We start from the raw sequence: 12,144 nt of genomic DNA, 5'->3' as shown, positions 1-12,144 counted from the left end.
TTATATTGAACATGTAGTTACAACCCATCTTGTTGCCTAGCATCAGCATAGTCTGCACGAATCGGAGTTGCCATTGGTGCCTCACTCAGTAGAGTTATAGGAGAAAATTGAACAAATTACATTTTTTGTCCCACTTCAACCCACTTTCCTCTATGTTTAAAAACCTACTATATCCATCATATTCCACAGAGAGTAGTCCTATTCCGAGAGGTCAGATGTCAAATCTAAATTTCTCCATAATAAGTCATTTAAGAGCTCCGCAAAGGTACCCATTTTTAAATACCCATGAAAGGCGCATAAGAAAACAACCCAACCCGCACAATTTTCTGCTATTCGACAACTTATCAATGCTCCAATTACCATAAAAATCCCAAATTCATAAACCGGAGGGATAAAAAATGCGAAACGACATGTAAGCATTATAATTATACTAATGTGTTGTAATATAGTACAAGACTTATAATATAAGTTCTGCACTTGTGTCTCCTTGAAATGAACAACGGACTAGTATACTTTGAGATAGAAATCAAGCTTTTACATACACACACACACACACCCACATACACACACACACACACACACACACACACACACACGCAATCGCATTACAAAGGTCTATGCAATTACCCCGGACTCCAACCCTAACCCCAACCCTAACCCTAACCCTAACCCTAACCTTTACCCTAATCCAAAGTCCTAACCCTAAACCTAATCTTTGCTCTAACCTTACCACCAACCAGTAATTAGCCGGGGGGGGGGGGGGGGGGGGGTGACATTGCCGTCTGAGTCTAATTGCCCGGGTACGGCAATACAACTCCTTTGTTATCTCTCAATCTTTATGTTATATCTTCCTCGTAACACGGAACACATGATAGAGCAGTAGGGACCTACAGGTACCTCAAACTGACACAGTAATAAAGCTCATAGAACATGAAAGGGCAATGACCGCTGGCTATACTGCGAGTACATAATACTACACTTTGCGCGTATTACGCAAACACCGGCACAATTTCACAGCACTGTTGGATATACACTAAACACAAGATATCATTATCAGTAGCGTATTTCGCGGTCATCAACCACATGCGATTATAATATTCACATTCGTTGTTGATACACCTGTGCAAGAATTTTCGAAAATGAGTGATTCGGAAGGAACAGACGTGGACAATCCCGATTCCTGTCTGCTTAGAGACATCAGTGTCAGTGATGAAGGGACAGATATCGACGAAATGTATGTGAGGTACTACAGAGAGGTAAGAATGAAATAATATAAAAATATTTCAGCTTTACAGCTAGGCACGTCACCACAAATTTCGACAATTGATTTCTATTTGTAAGTCCGCTTTGCCGAAATATTGGCTAGGGCTCTTACACTATAGACCTATGTTTTACATAATTATTACCTAACACTCTAGATTACATTAATAGCCATAATTATAAACATATTGAATAGGCCGCCTATTCAACTACTATAAGTAATTATTATCTAGTTACTTTGCAGCTTGTTATATGATTGTTATACAGACTGTATTATTATGATCACAAATGTCCTTCGTGTTAATTTCAAATCAAATTTATTGTGAACAAGTAATGGTATCATTGCAAGAATACGATAACATGCTTGGTACAGTAACATAATTATAGTATAATAGTATAGTATAATATAGGCATATAATTTACTTCGGTTGTAAAATAAAAAGCAAATAAGTTGTTCTTGTTAGGGAATTATGATAGAAATGAGAGTTATTTAAAAAAATGAGATTATTACAGTCGTCAGTATGCTTTGAAAAATATTGTTAATTCCAATTTTCATAGTTATTCTACACCATTAGATACCAATTGACCGAAGTCACATCATCTCTGCGTCTATTTTTACAACTTTTTTAGACAACATGAACGCTTAAATAACAATCTCAGAATACCATTCTCATTTTCTTTAATTTCCTATGTGATTTTTTTTTTCATCTCCCTCTCTTTTTTGTGGCCATTTATTCCCCTAAAATATAAACTGTCATGGTTGGCTATGACAAATTTCATTCATCTTTTCATGTTCTCAATTATTGATGCCCGTTTTCGAAAGTCAAACTACATTGTGTAGATTCATTTGGTTGTCGCATTCATTTTGAAAATATTTGTTTGGTCTCTAACTTCTTGCATTTTTTCCCCTGCATTCTAGATAAAACTTTAATCAAGACAGCTTTATTACATAATCCCATGTCATATAGGAATCAGATCCTGTCAAGTGCAACATTCCACACTGTCATTATTTTTCCCCACAAAACAACAGCAATGAAATCACTGGACGATGACAGAGGAATCCTTTTCATCTTTTGTTTTTGTTTTTGTTATATTCATTTGTTATTATCAAAGTTACTATGTATTGTTATTATTATTATTATTATTTTTTTATATCGTTTCTTTTTTCCAAACAGAGTGGCTCATCTACGTATGGCAGCCCAACTGCAAAGAGACCGAGAGAACAGGTGTTAAACCTGACCAAGGGGAGAGCGGGCCCAAGCACCCAATCAACGCGAGGAGATAAAAGAGAGCGGGGAACACGACGGCGGGGACGAGTAGAGCGTGGAAAAAAAGCTGAACGTGACGGAGAGGAAAGCGATGTTGGTGAGGCTAAGAAATGTCAGAGATCGAGAAAGCGCGTCACCAAGAGACGTCCTTGCATTAGAACGGAGAAGACTTCTGATGAGGAAAGGATAAAGGCTCTTCGGGACGATAGAAAAAAGAGAATCAAGGTAAGGATAAACAAGGCATGTAAAGATAGTGATACTCCTGAAATTCACATAAATATACGCATATTTATACCTCCCAATGAAATTCAATCTGTTCAAATCGTCATAAATCAATCTACCAAAGATTATAGGACAATTACAGATCCTATGCTCTGGTTCGTGTAAGATCGACTTGATTGTTTACTCGGGAGAAGTAAGAAATAAAAAACAATAACAAAAACAAAGTAAAACAAACTCGGCTTAATGTGAATTCATATCAATGGGTACTCATTAACCATTTGGTAAGACTGGTAGATCTGTCGTTTTGTATCCATGTAGGGTACTGATATGAAAACTATTTAGCGTATAATTATTTTATTTATTTTTATATGTTCTTAGTGCAAAATCACATATACTGTACAGTAGAAAAATCACAAGATATGTAGGCATACCTCTTTAGTTAAAAATATTATGATAAACTTACTTATGTTTATCTTTCATTATAAATGCGTTTGCTGTTTTTTTTTTTTACTTTTCTATCAGGAAGAAATTTCCAAGATGACTAAAGCAGAGATGGAAGACTTGCTGCTAAAAACGGCAGAAAGACGTCCAGGCCTGGTCTTTGACCTGCTCCATCACCCTCCACCACAACAGCAACCTCCATCGGATGTGCCATGGTGCACTTGTGGCAATTGTCATGAGATGCCGTCCGATGCTGAGCGTCTTTGCTGTGGTGCCAGATCAAAGGAGGAATGCCTCAGCAGACACGGGGTAAGAGACATCTATATACAAGTCCGCCGCACACTGTATGAAGCCCTGGTCACAACTCGCCGTGCGTGCTTTTCGTCCGTACGTTCTTGGCGGAGGCCACGGCGTTCACGTTTTTTCTAAGAACGTGGGGAGGAAGTGACTAGCGCAGGAAGTACGTCAACGCACGACACTCGCACGGTTGCGCAGGATGTAAGTACGTGGCCCGCACGCCACGCCTGGCCATGAGGGGTTACGTGCATCGTACGTTGTGCACTTGGTACGTGAGTTGTACGTGCTTACAACTTACAATCTGCGTGAGATTGCTACGTTCTCTTGCGGAGGCTGTAATTACACGTGCTGCTCACGTAAGGTATCCCTACTCTGTCGCATGTTGTAAGTGCGTGCAAGTGCCATGATTCTTTTTTCTCCCCGTCAGATGCTAGGGGTAGGCCTAATTATAGGACCACCTTCCAAGGTTCTTCAGATGTATAATCATACTTCTTCTCCATTAGATGTATGGTAGTTTAACCTTCTGTGTGTCACATTCATTTCATGTCTATGGGTTTTTATATATTCTGATGAAAGAAATCAGATTGAAATAAATAATCTAGGTGAAATGTGTGAAATGTGTGAAATGTGTGCATATTTGACTCATTGACAGAGAAAGGGTTAATAGGCTACATCAAGTAAAGGACCATAGAGCTGTACAGCTCTATGTATAGGACCTAGGTTACATCACGTATAAAATGGCATTGTATACCTGATGTAGGCTAATAGGCTAATGTCAATATAAGGTATACAATGACATTGTATAACATTATTTGGATTAAAACATCCTAATACATTGGCACTGGAGGTGAAATGCGTATGATTTGCTTTTATGAAGTCTGCCATCTTTATACCCAGTTTCAGAGGTGGTGGCATTTCAGACATGGAGGCATTTTTTAGCTAGATTTATCAGCATATTAATAGAACAATGAATGTAGGCCTATGGGTTTGCAGTTTCATCTGAGACTAAAGGTGTCACGTTTGCAATTAAGGCTCTATATAAGGTAATACTGTCATAGAAAATTCTTCCTTGCTTAATTTCAAAATATACACATTCTCAATTTCAGAGAATGGTACTGATTTTATCACTGTTCTGCATATACACTCTTAGAAAAAAAGGTTCTTTTGAGCACCATTAAATGGTTCTCAGCACTGTCACAATAGCGACACCCTTTTAGGTGCTCGTGAGAACCTTTTTGAAATGGTGCTTGTCGGCACCTTTTGCAAAAGGTGCCCATTAGAACCTTTTTCCCGATGAAATGGTGCTCGTGAGTACCATTTAAAAGGTGCTCATGGGCACCTTTTTGACTAAAGATGGGCACCTTTTTGACTCTTTTTCAAAAGGTGCTCACGGGAACCATTTCATTGGAAAAGGTTCTAATGGGCACCAATGTTAAAAGGTGCTGACAGGCACCATTTAAAAAAGGTTCTCACAGGCTCCAAAAAAGGTGTCGCTATTGTGACAGTGCTGAGAACCATTTAATGGTGCTCAAAAGAACCTTTTTCTTTTTTCTTAGAATGTAGTATGTGAATTGATGTCTGTGTATTTTTGGTGTGTTTCACATGCAGTGCTGGTAAGGTGCTTCACTGGCACCATTCTTAAAGGTACATTACCTATCTGCATTGAAAATGTGCATCACAAACTCATTTGAAATGAAATGAATTCATCTGAATTTCATCTCATCAGTCAAACATACGTTCAAAACATGTACATTAGCAATACATTAGCATGTCATACATTATCATTGACACTGGAAAAAAAAGAGCAAGGATAACACACCCATGCACACGCAGTTTCACAAGCATGAATACATGTACATGACATTCACCAATATTTTTTCATGAAACATTACTCAATAATTGAAAACCATAGAAATTTGCTCTTTCACAAATTCGCAGAAATGTATTTATTCACCTTAACTTTTACAATCTAAAGGTGAGGTTTGTATTTGTCATGTTATAATCTGTCAAATATTCTTAACAAAATATTTTCATTTGTTTACTAATTCTTTTTCAACAATATTTGTCATTTGTGTACCGAGCAGTTCTTGAAACACCATCACACATCTCTGTACAGATGATATGAAATAGCAAGAGGTGCATCAGGCTTTTGAAATACATAACAAAATTTCTAATTCTCTGTGAAATAATTCCTGCATGGATGAGATACAGTAATTGTGTCAGTCTTAAGATAGGCAGAAGTCAAGTACATTACTTAAGAAGTATGAGGAACTTTTTCCACATGTTTGCCAGTTTGTTCGGTGTTGTTGTTTTTTTTTTTTTTCTTTTAAAGCATGCTTGTCCTAAAAGCAACTACAAAGGGCAGGAAAACAATTCCAAATTCCATTAAACAGGACCTTTGGTATTGTCACAGAAAACATACATTATATTGCTGGTATGATACTTGGGATAGGATAAGCTTTACACTTCTTCACTTCACATTCATAACGTCGAGTACTTGAATTAACTTATCTTTGTTTGTATACGAGTGACCTTTTTTGTTGCTGTTCTGCAATTTGAAAGCACCACAGACTCATCTATACAACTGTAAATACAAGAAGAGTATCAATTCAGGTTAATCATGACTTCTGACAATTTACAGCATGTCCTACGAAAACACACACACACACACACACCCAAAAAGAAGAAAAGAACACATTGTTTATAATGTGAAGGATAATAAGAATCCCAAGGGGAAAAGAGTTAGGATACCACACCCACACAGTTTCACAAGCATGAATGAACAAAATTCCTCAACCATGATCTAAAATATGTAACATTTGGAATCAATAAAAAATTACTTTTTTTTTTAAAGCAGAGCAACAAATTCATTAGAGTAAACTATATATGATGCAGGCCTAAAGCTGAGGTTTGAATTTGCTGTCCTATAACCTGCCTATGACAATAATATGTTGTTAGCATTTGTCATTTTGTTCACCAAATTTGCCAACAGTCTTTTAAACACCACCACCACGTACATGTACATTTTGTATGTCTGCAAAAGCAATATAAACTGGTGACAAGAGGTGCATCAGTGCTTTGAAATAAATTACATAATCTTCAATTCTCTATACACAATACGTAATTCCTGCGTGGGTATAAATGCAATACGTTTTACTAGTCTATGTGCAAACTTTAAAAGTGTGCAGAAATCGACCACACAATGACTGGAGAAGTATAACGAGCATTTTCCGTTTGTGCTTTTAAAGTTTAGAACTATGAATGACTCCACTTCTCAGATTGGCATCTGGTCTGATCTCATTATGTCTACCCCCCCCCCCCCAATACAGTTGATTCAAAGCTGTTAAATGCACATTATAGTGAAACATTATCACTGGTACATTGTAAGTTGCAAATGAAGAGTTTGTTTGCAAAAACCGATAAGTCCATAGTTGCCAAATGGAGATATTTGCGATTAAAGGTCAAGAAAAATAAAGAGAATAATAAAAAAAAATCTTTGCTTCTTTTGACCATAACTTTAAAAATGTACCTTTATATGCAGTGACCAAAATATCATTTAAAAGGTATTATTTTGTACTTTATGACAGAGACCGTACTTCAAAATCTTCAAAAATGGACTTATCGGTTTTTGCGAACAAACTCTTCAAATACTGTATTGGGATCATAACAAAACATATGTGACCCTCCATCACACAAACCAACAAAAAGTCGCCTGACATGAATATTTGGTTGACGGCAGATTCTGAAAGAGCAGCTATAAAATACACTATAAGTCAATGCAAACGGACTTACCTATACCCTATCTACATATTTCTCAAAGGTTTTCTCTGGCAGCATCAGCGTTTTTTCTTTGACTCAGCTCACTCTTGGCTAGCGTAGGTTTCTGGTCGATGCTGTCAACGGGCTATCGGGCTAAAATTGTCATTCTGATCGATGTATTCTTTTGGTCACCCAGATCATTCTTGACTAGCCAAGGGTTCTGTTTGATGCTGTCAACGGGCTATCACGGGCTGTCATTCTGATCGATGTATCGTCTTAGCCACACAGCTCATTCTCGACTAGCCCAGGTCCGGTTTCTGGCTGATGCTGTAAATGGGCTATCCCGGGCTCTTATTCTGATCGATGAATTCTTGTGGCCGCCCAGCTCATTCATGGCAAGTGTTAAGCCTACGGTTCTGGCCGATGTTGTCAACGGTCTGTCACAGGCTGTCTCTCTGATCAATGTAGAGTCTACCTTTTTCCCAAACACGTACGTTCTGCTTCATCGTCCCGGCCGGAGTTTCTTGTTCCGTGGTTTCTGTGCATGTTGGTGTGTCCACTTCCCTGACATATGAATTGAAAGAAACAATAGACCTACACCGCGTTAATAAAACAAAGTCATGCTATAATTCGATAAACAGAACACGGCATTACATGACGTGACTCCTTACTTAGAACAAGCCTGAAAACATATTGAAGAGATTTTGACCTAAAAGTTAGGACTACTGCCAGCTGTAGACAGACCTCTATTGCTAGTATTGGCTCTAACGTTAACAATGACAGTTATAACTTATAGAACAAAAGTTATTGCATAAGTGTAGAACGGTTACCGGTAGTAGACCTTACCCCGGGGCGCTCCGTGTACAGTTATCTTTGCCTTCGGCGTTCGGGCTGTGTTTCGGAGTTAGCAGACTCTATTTTTAATAGGCATACACGTTACATATGCAGGCCTAGCCAAGTAACTTAGCCCGGCCCAGTCGCTGTAAAAACGCGACAGCCCTGCTCCGGCCCCGCACGGCGTCTGTTCGGGCTAGCCCATATGGGCTATTGCTATGCCAAATTTCTAATTGTAAAGTGTTAGGCCTAACATGTTATTGTTAGATCTGGATCTACTGTACCTGGTAAACATTACACAAGATAGCAGCTTCGATCAAATTAGATCTAAAACATTAACGTTAGGATCTAGCTAACCGTTAAAGGTTAATCACTGACTGAAAACGAAAAATGAGTGATGAATCTAATTTGATTTTGTACCAACGACTGTCGATCATCTAAAAATGAGATAAAACCACATTAAAACTAAAAATCTTACCTATTCTCCTAAATTGTGATGACTGCCATGGCGAGAATGGAATTGACAGTGACACGTTTCCAGTCCACTTCAGGCAAAATTAATGTCTATAATGTTAACGTTACCAGGTGCCGTTCGTTATGGGTGTGATACTGGTGATGCATAGACCTAAATGTGTAAGTGTCTACCCGGGCCCGCCACACGTACATAGCTAGCTGCATGCATGGTATTGCATTGGCACTCTCCTGCCGCTGTGGTGGCTTGCATAGGCGCAGCCAGGCAGCACAGGGCTAAATATAGCCGCGGCGCGTGCCGCGGCGGTTACATAGTCCTACAGTGCAGTACTAGTATGTGTATGTTTACGCGTACGCATATCTGATCGAGCGCTAAAATTGGATCGTGGCAGCTGTCAGTTGGCACGCAGCCAAGAGAAGTCATTAGTCTACGATAAAAAACAATATGAACTTTTTATTATCACAGCAGTAGAAACACATACAATATTTTTGTACCAATACCACAGTTTTGGTGATTCTTACATCTGGCATTTGAATATACAGCAAGGGGAAAAATGAAAGTGGACCTAAAGATATTGTTTGACCTGCAAGAGTACCACAAATAACACTCGGGGACTGGGTCGCATACTAGCAAATGGTGACGAACGGAACCATTTCGATTGGGAACCATTTATAGGTGCTCATCGGAACCATTTTGTGAGAACCATCTGATGAGAACCATTTTGGAGCCGACGAGAACCATTTGAGAACCTTTTTTTCTTAGAGTGTACAATGATGATCAATGCCTTTTAACCACGCTTGTGCAGATCTTAATGTAACATTTTTTTTTTTTCAAAACTCCAAAAATCTTGTCACTTCATGCTTTGACCATTCAGAGCTCAAGATTTCTATGTGTTTTGCTTCTTCAAGAAGTTTTTTACTTTGTCTTATGTGCCACAAAATATGGTAAGTGTGTGTATACACACACACACACATATTATATATATATTATATATATATATATATATATATATATATATATATATATATATATATATATATATATATATATATATATTACTAATCGCCTACCAGGCAGATGGGTCCTATAACATAATCATTTTGGTTTGTGATACAATTCGAAACAGTTTTGAAAGCCTTTCAAGTGATGTAACAATCACTATACTGTGTATGCGATTTTTTTCGATCCTATAATCCTTACAGGGAATTTCTGCCGGGTAGGTGAAATAGAACAGTATGAATATATAATTGCCATCATCATGACATCTTGGAGACGAAAATGATGATACTCGTCCGTCGGCTCGGTTCGTGTACCTTGCAGAGATCACTGCGCACAACTTGCAAAGTGCGGAGCAGGTGCTTATTCGGCAAGTTCGGTACGGTCTGCGTGCTCTATTGAACAGTTGAACTCAGGGAAGTGTCGAATAAGCACGGGCTGCGCACTTATTACGTCCTCAACACGCACGTGCTACGTGTGCCGTCAGCCGAGCAAGTGACGGTGGGAAAATTAAAAAAAAAACACAAACGCACGGAGTCAGTGCGTTGTACGCACGTTCGCTGTAGAGTGCACGTACGTTGCCCGCACTTTGGGTGAATCCGTAGCCCGAACGCAGCAAATGTTCCTCGGGTCCTAAAAGTGCTACGGCGTGTCTGCGTGCTCGAAAATTCGTGCGGAGGCGGCACTTACTACGTACGGATCCCCAAATTTTGCCCACGTTTTTGTAAGTAGACAGCACGCACTTGCAAGTACGGCGAGTTGTGACCACGGCTTGACTCACGACCTTACGGCTGACAGACTTTGTATCTAAAAAAACAAGCGGTATTCTGAGTATACTGTGAGATATTTCGTATGCAAAGTCTGTCAGTCGTACAAGATCGTGCGACCTATATTGTGTGCGGCGGGCCTATGAAGTGTAATATACGTAGATCTTATTTATTATGCTTACATTGATATGAACTAAATACGGAAAATCTGGTTGATATCATCAAAATACAATACAAATAATAAGACTTACATTGTAATTAAATATCAACATGGCTGTTAAAACAAAGGAGAATGCGGTTTTTATATAAATTAGAATTTACATACAAATATTTCAACGTAACTTATTTATTTTAAGCTCATGGTAAAAATGCAAAATAATTATGTATTTTTCATTATTTTTAATAACTATGACTCTCAACATTGAACTCGATCACAAATGTATATTTCTCTTTAAATAAAAGACGTAAAAAGACTGAACGAATGCAAGTAATATGATGGAAAGAATGATATCCTATTGCATGATTTCACTTTGAAAAAACTTTTTTTTTTTAATCACAGATTTTCTTCCTGTTGATTGACGAAGCCGTCTTACTGATCCATCGATCCATGTGGAAAGATGCCTTCAACATGGAAGATGAGCCACAGGAGCCGGGCGATGAAGACAAGTGCATGCGGCACGCTGCATACAGAAGTTTTATCTTCTGGCAGCATGGCCGCTTGGGGAAAGGAAACCGGCGGGTGATCCCAAGTTGCTGCGTAACAGAAATACGCAACAGGTATCCCTCTCCCACAAGGATCTACACTGGATATGTTCCAGGAAGATGGGTGTAAATAGTATACATTACTTTCAATATTCATGTTCTATATGAATTCACGAAAAATGAAGTATTTGCATGGCGATACAGTTGAATAAAGAAGATGCAGAGCACCCATGCCTAAACGAGAATTTGTCAGTATGTTTTTATATACGTGTTTCTGTGAATGAAAGAGGAAGTTGGAGAGATATGTCATTGTCATTATAAGAGTTTAACTCTGACACTTTACCATCTAAAAATGATACGTGTTCAAATCAATAAACACACATTTTGTAAAACGTTCACATAATTGAGGTACAACGTAATTTTCTTTGAAGATGTATAATCCTACAAAGTGAGAACAATTTCGTGTATAGCGTTTTACACGTGTTTTGCTTTCCCTTTGTGTGAAAAGGAGTGTGACATGAGAACGCTACATAGGCACACTGGACTCATTTTTATGTTAGTCGTGATAAATATTTGCCAAGTGATATTCCGTTCACTAACGCAAATCGCACAATAAATGAAAATTCATAAATGAATGTTCACATGATTTACTATCATTTATTGACAAAACGTAATAAAATGTACATGACTTACTATTTTACACACGATATCTTCAATCAAGCACACACGCAGTAAGAACATCTAGTTAGTATTCAATCGCACCAAGATACCAGTTTTAATATTATTCTTCAGGAAAGGCAAGAGAAAACTGTTCATGTGAAAGATACAGGTGTATATTAATCATATGCATGAAAACGCTCCATATTTTTAGTTCAGATGAACGTCTCGGTCTCAACATGTCAAGCTATTCAAATCAATATGACTTACAAATTACGAAGCACTGCGCATGATGAGTAAGGCATCTGCCTCACAACACAAATATTATACAATTTCGAAAATTATGTATAATTTAATATTTCACATATATATATATATGTTATGTTACAAAAAAAAAAAACACGTATGCCCTCTCTACTACTGTTTGTTTCTGTGTATTTTTTGTTAATGCGTATGCGCAATTGCTTGT

General features: G+C 38.1%; 1 protein-coding gene and 1 long non-coding RNA gene across 2 annotated transcripts; one reads left to right on the top strand and one right to left on the bottom strand.

The window, feature by feature from the left end:
• Positions 1-1,139: 1,139 nt before the first annotated feature.
• Positions 1,140-11,181, top strand: LOC140231196 (uncharacterized). The gene is made up of 4 exons (XM_072311344.1): positions 1,140-1,256; positions 2,436-2,753; positions 3,273-3,500; positions 10,876-11,181. The coding sequence occupies exons 1-4, from the start codon at positions 1,140-1,142 to the stop codon at positions 11,146-11,148; spliced, it is 936 nt and encodes a 311-aa protein (XP_072167445.1). The 3' UTR covers positions 11,149-11,181.
• Positions 5,139-8,695, bottom strand: LOC140230729 (uncharacterized). The gene is made up of 3 exons (XR_011901407.1): positions 8,560-8,695; positions 7,281-7,811; positions 5,139-6,072 (listed from the first exon to the last, which is right to left on the bottom strand). It is a non-coding gene; the product is annotated as an uncharacterized lncRNA (long non-coding RNA).
• Positions 11,182-12,144: the final 963 nt, after the last annotated feature.

The sequence above is a fragment of the Diadema setosum genome, chromosome 7 (assembly GCF_964275005.1).
Source record: "Diadema setosum chromosome 7, eeDiaSeto1, whole genome shotgun sequence".
Taxonomy (NCBI): Eukaryota; Metazoa; Echinodermata; class Echinoidea; order Diadematoida; family Diadematidae; genus Diadema; species Diadema setosum.
Note: the sequence above shows the minus strand (reverse complement) of the source record. Positions and strands in the feature narration are given on the sequence as shown.

Bases quoted from the DNA above. Each gene is read 5' to 3' on its own strand.
- LOC140231196 (XM_072311344.1), top strand. From the start codon at position 1,140: ATGAGTGATTCGGAAGGAACAGACGTGGACAATCCCGATTCCTGTCTG. The intron at 1,257-2,435 runs GTAAGAATGAAA...TTTTCCAAACAG, and splicing joins ATGTGAGGTACTACAGAGAG to AGTGGCTCATCTACGTATGG. The intron at 3,501-10,875 runs GTAAGAGACATC...TTTTAATCACAG, and splicing joins AATGCCTCAGCAGACACGGG to ATTTTCTTCCTGTTGATTGA.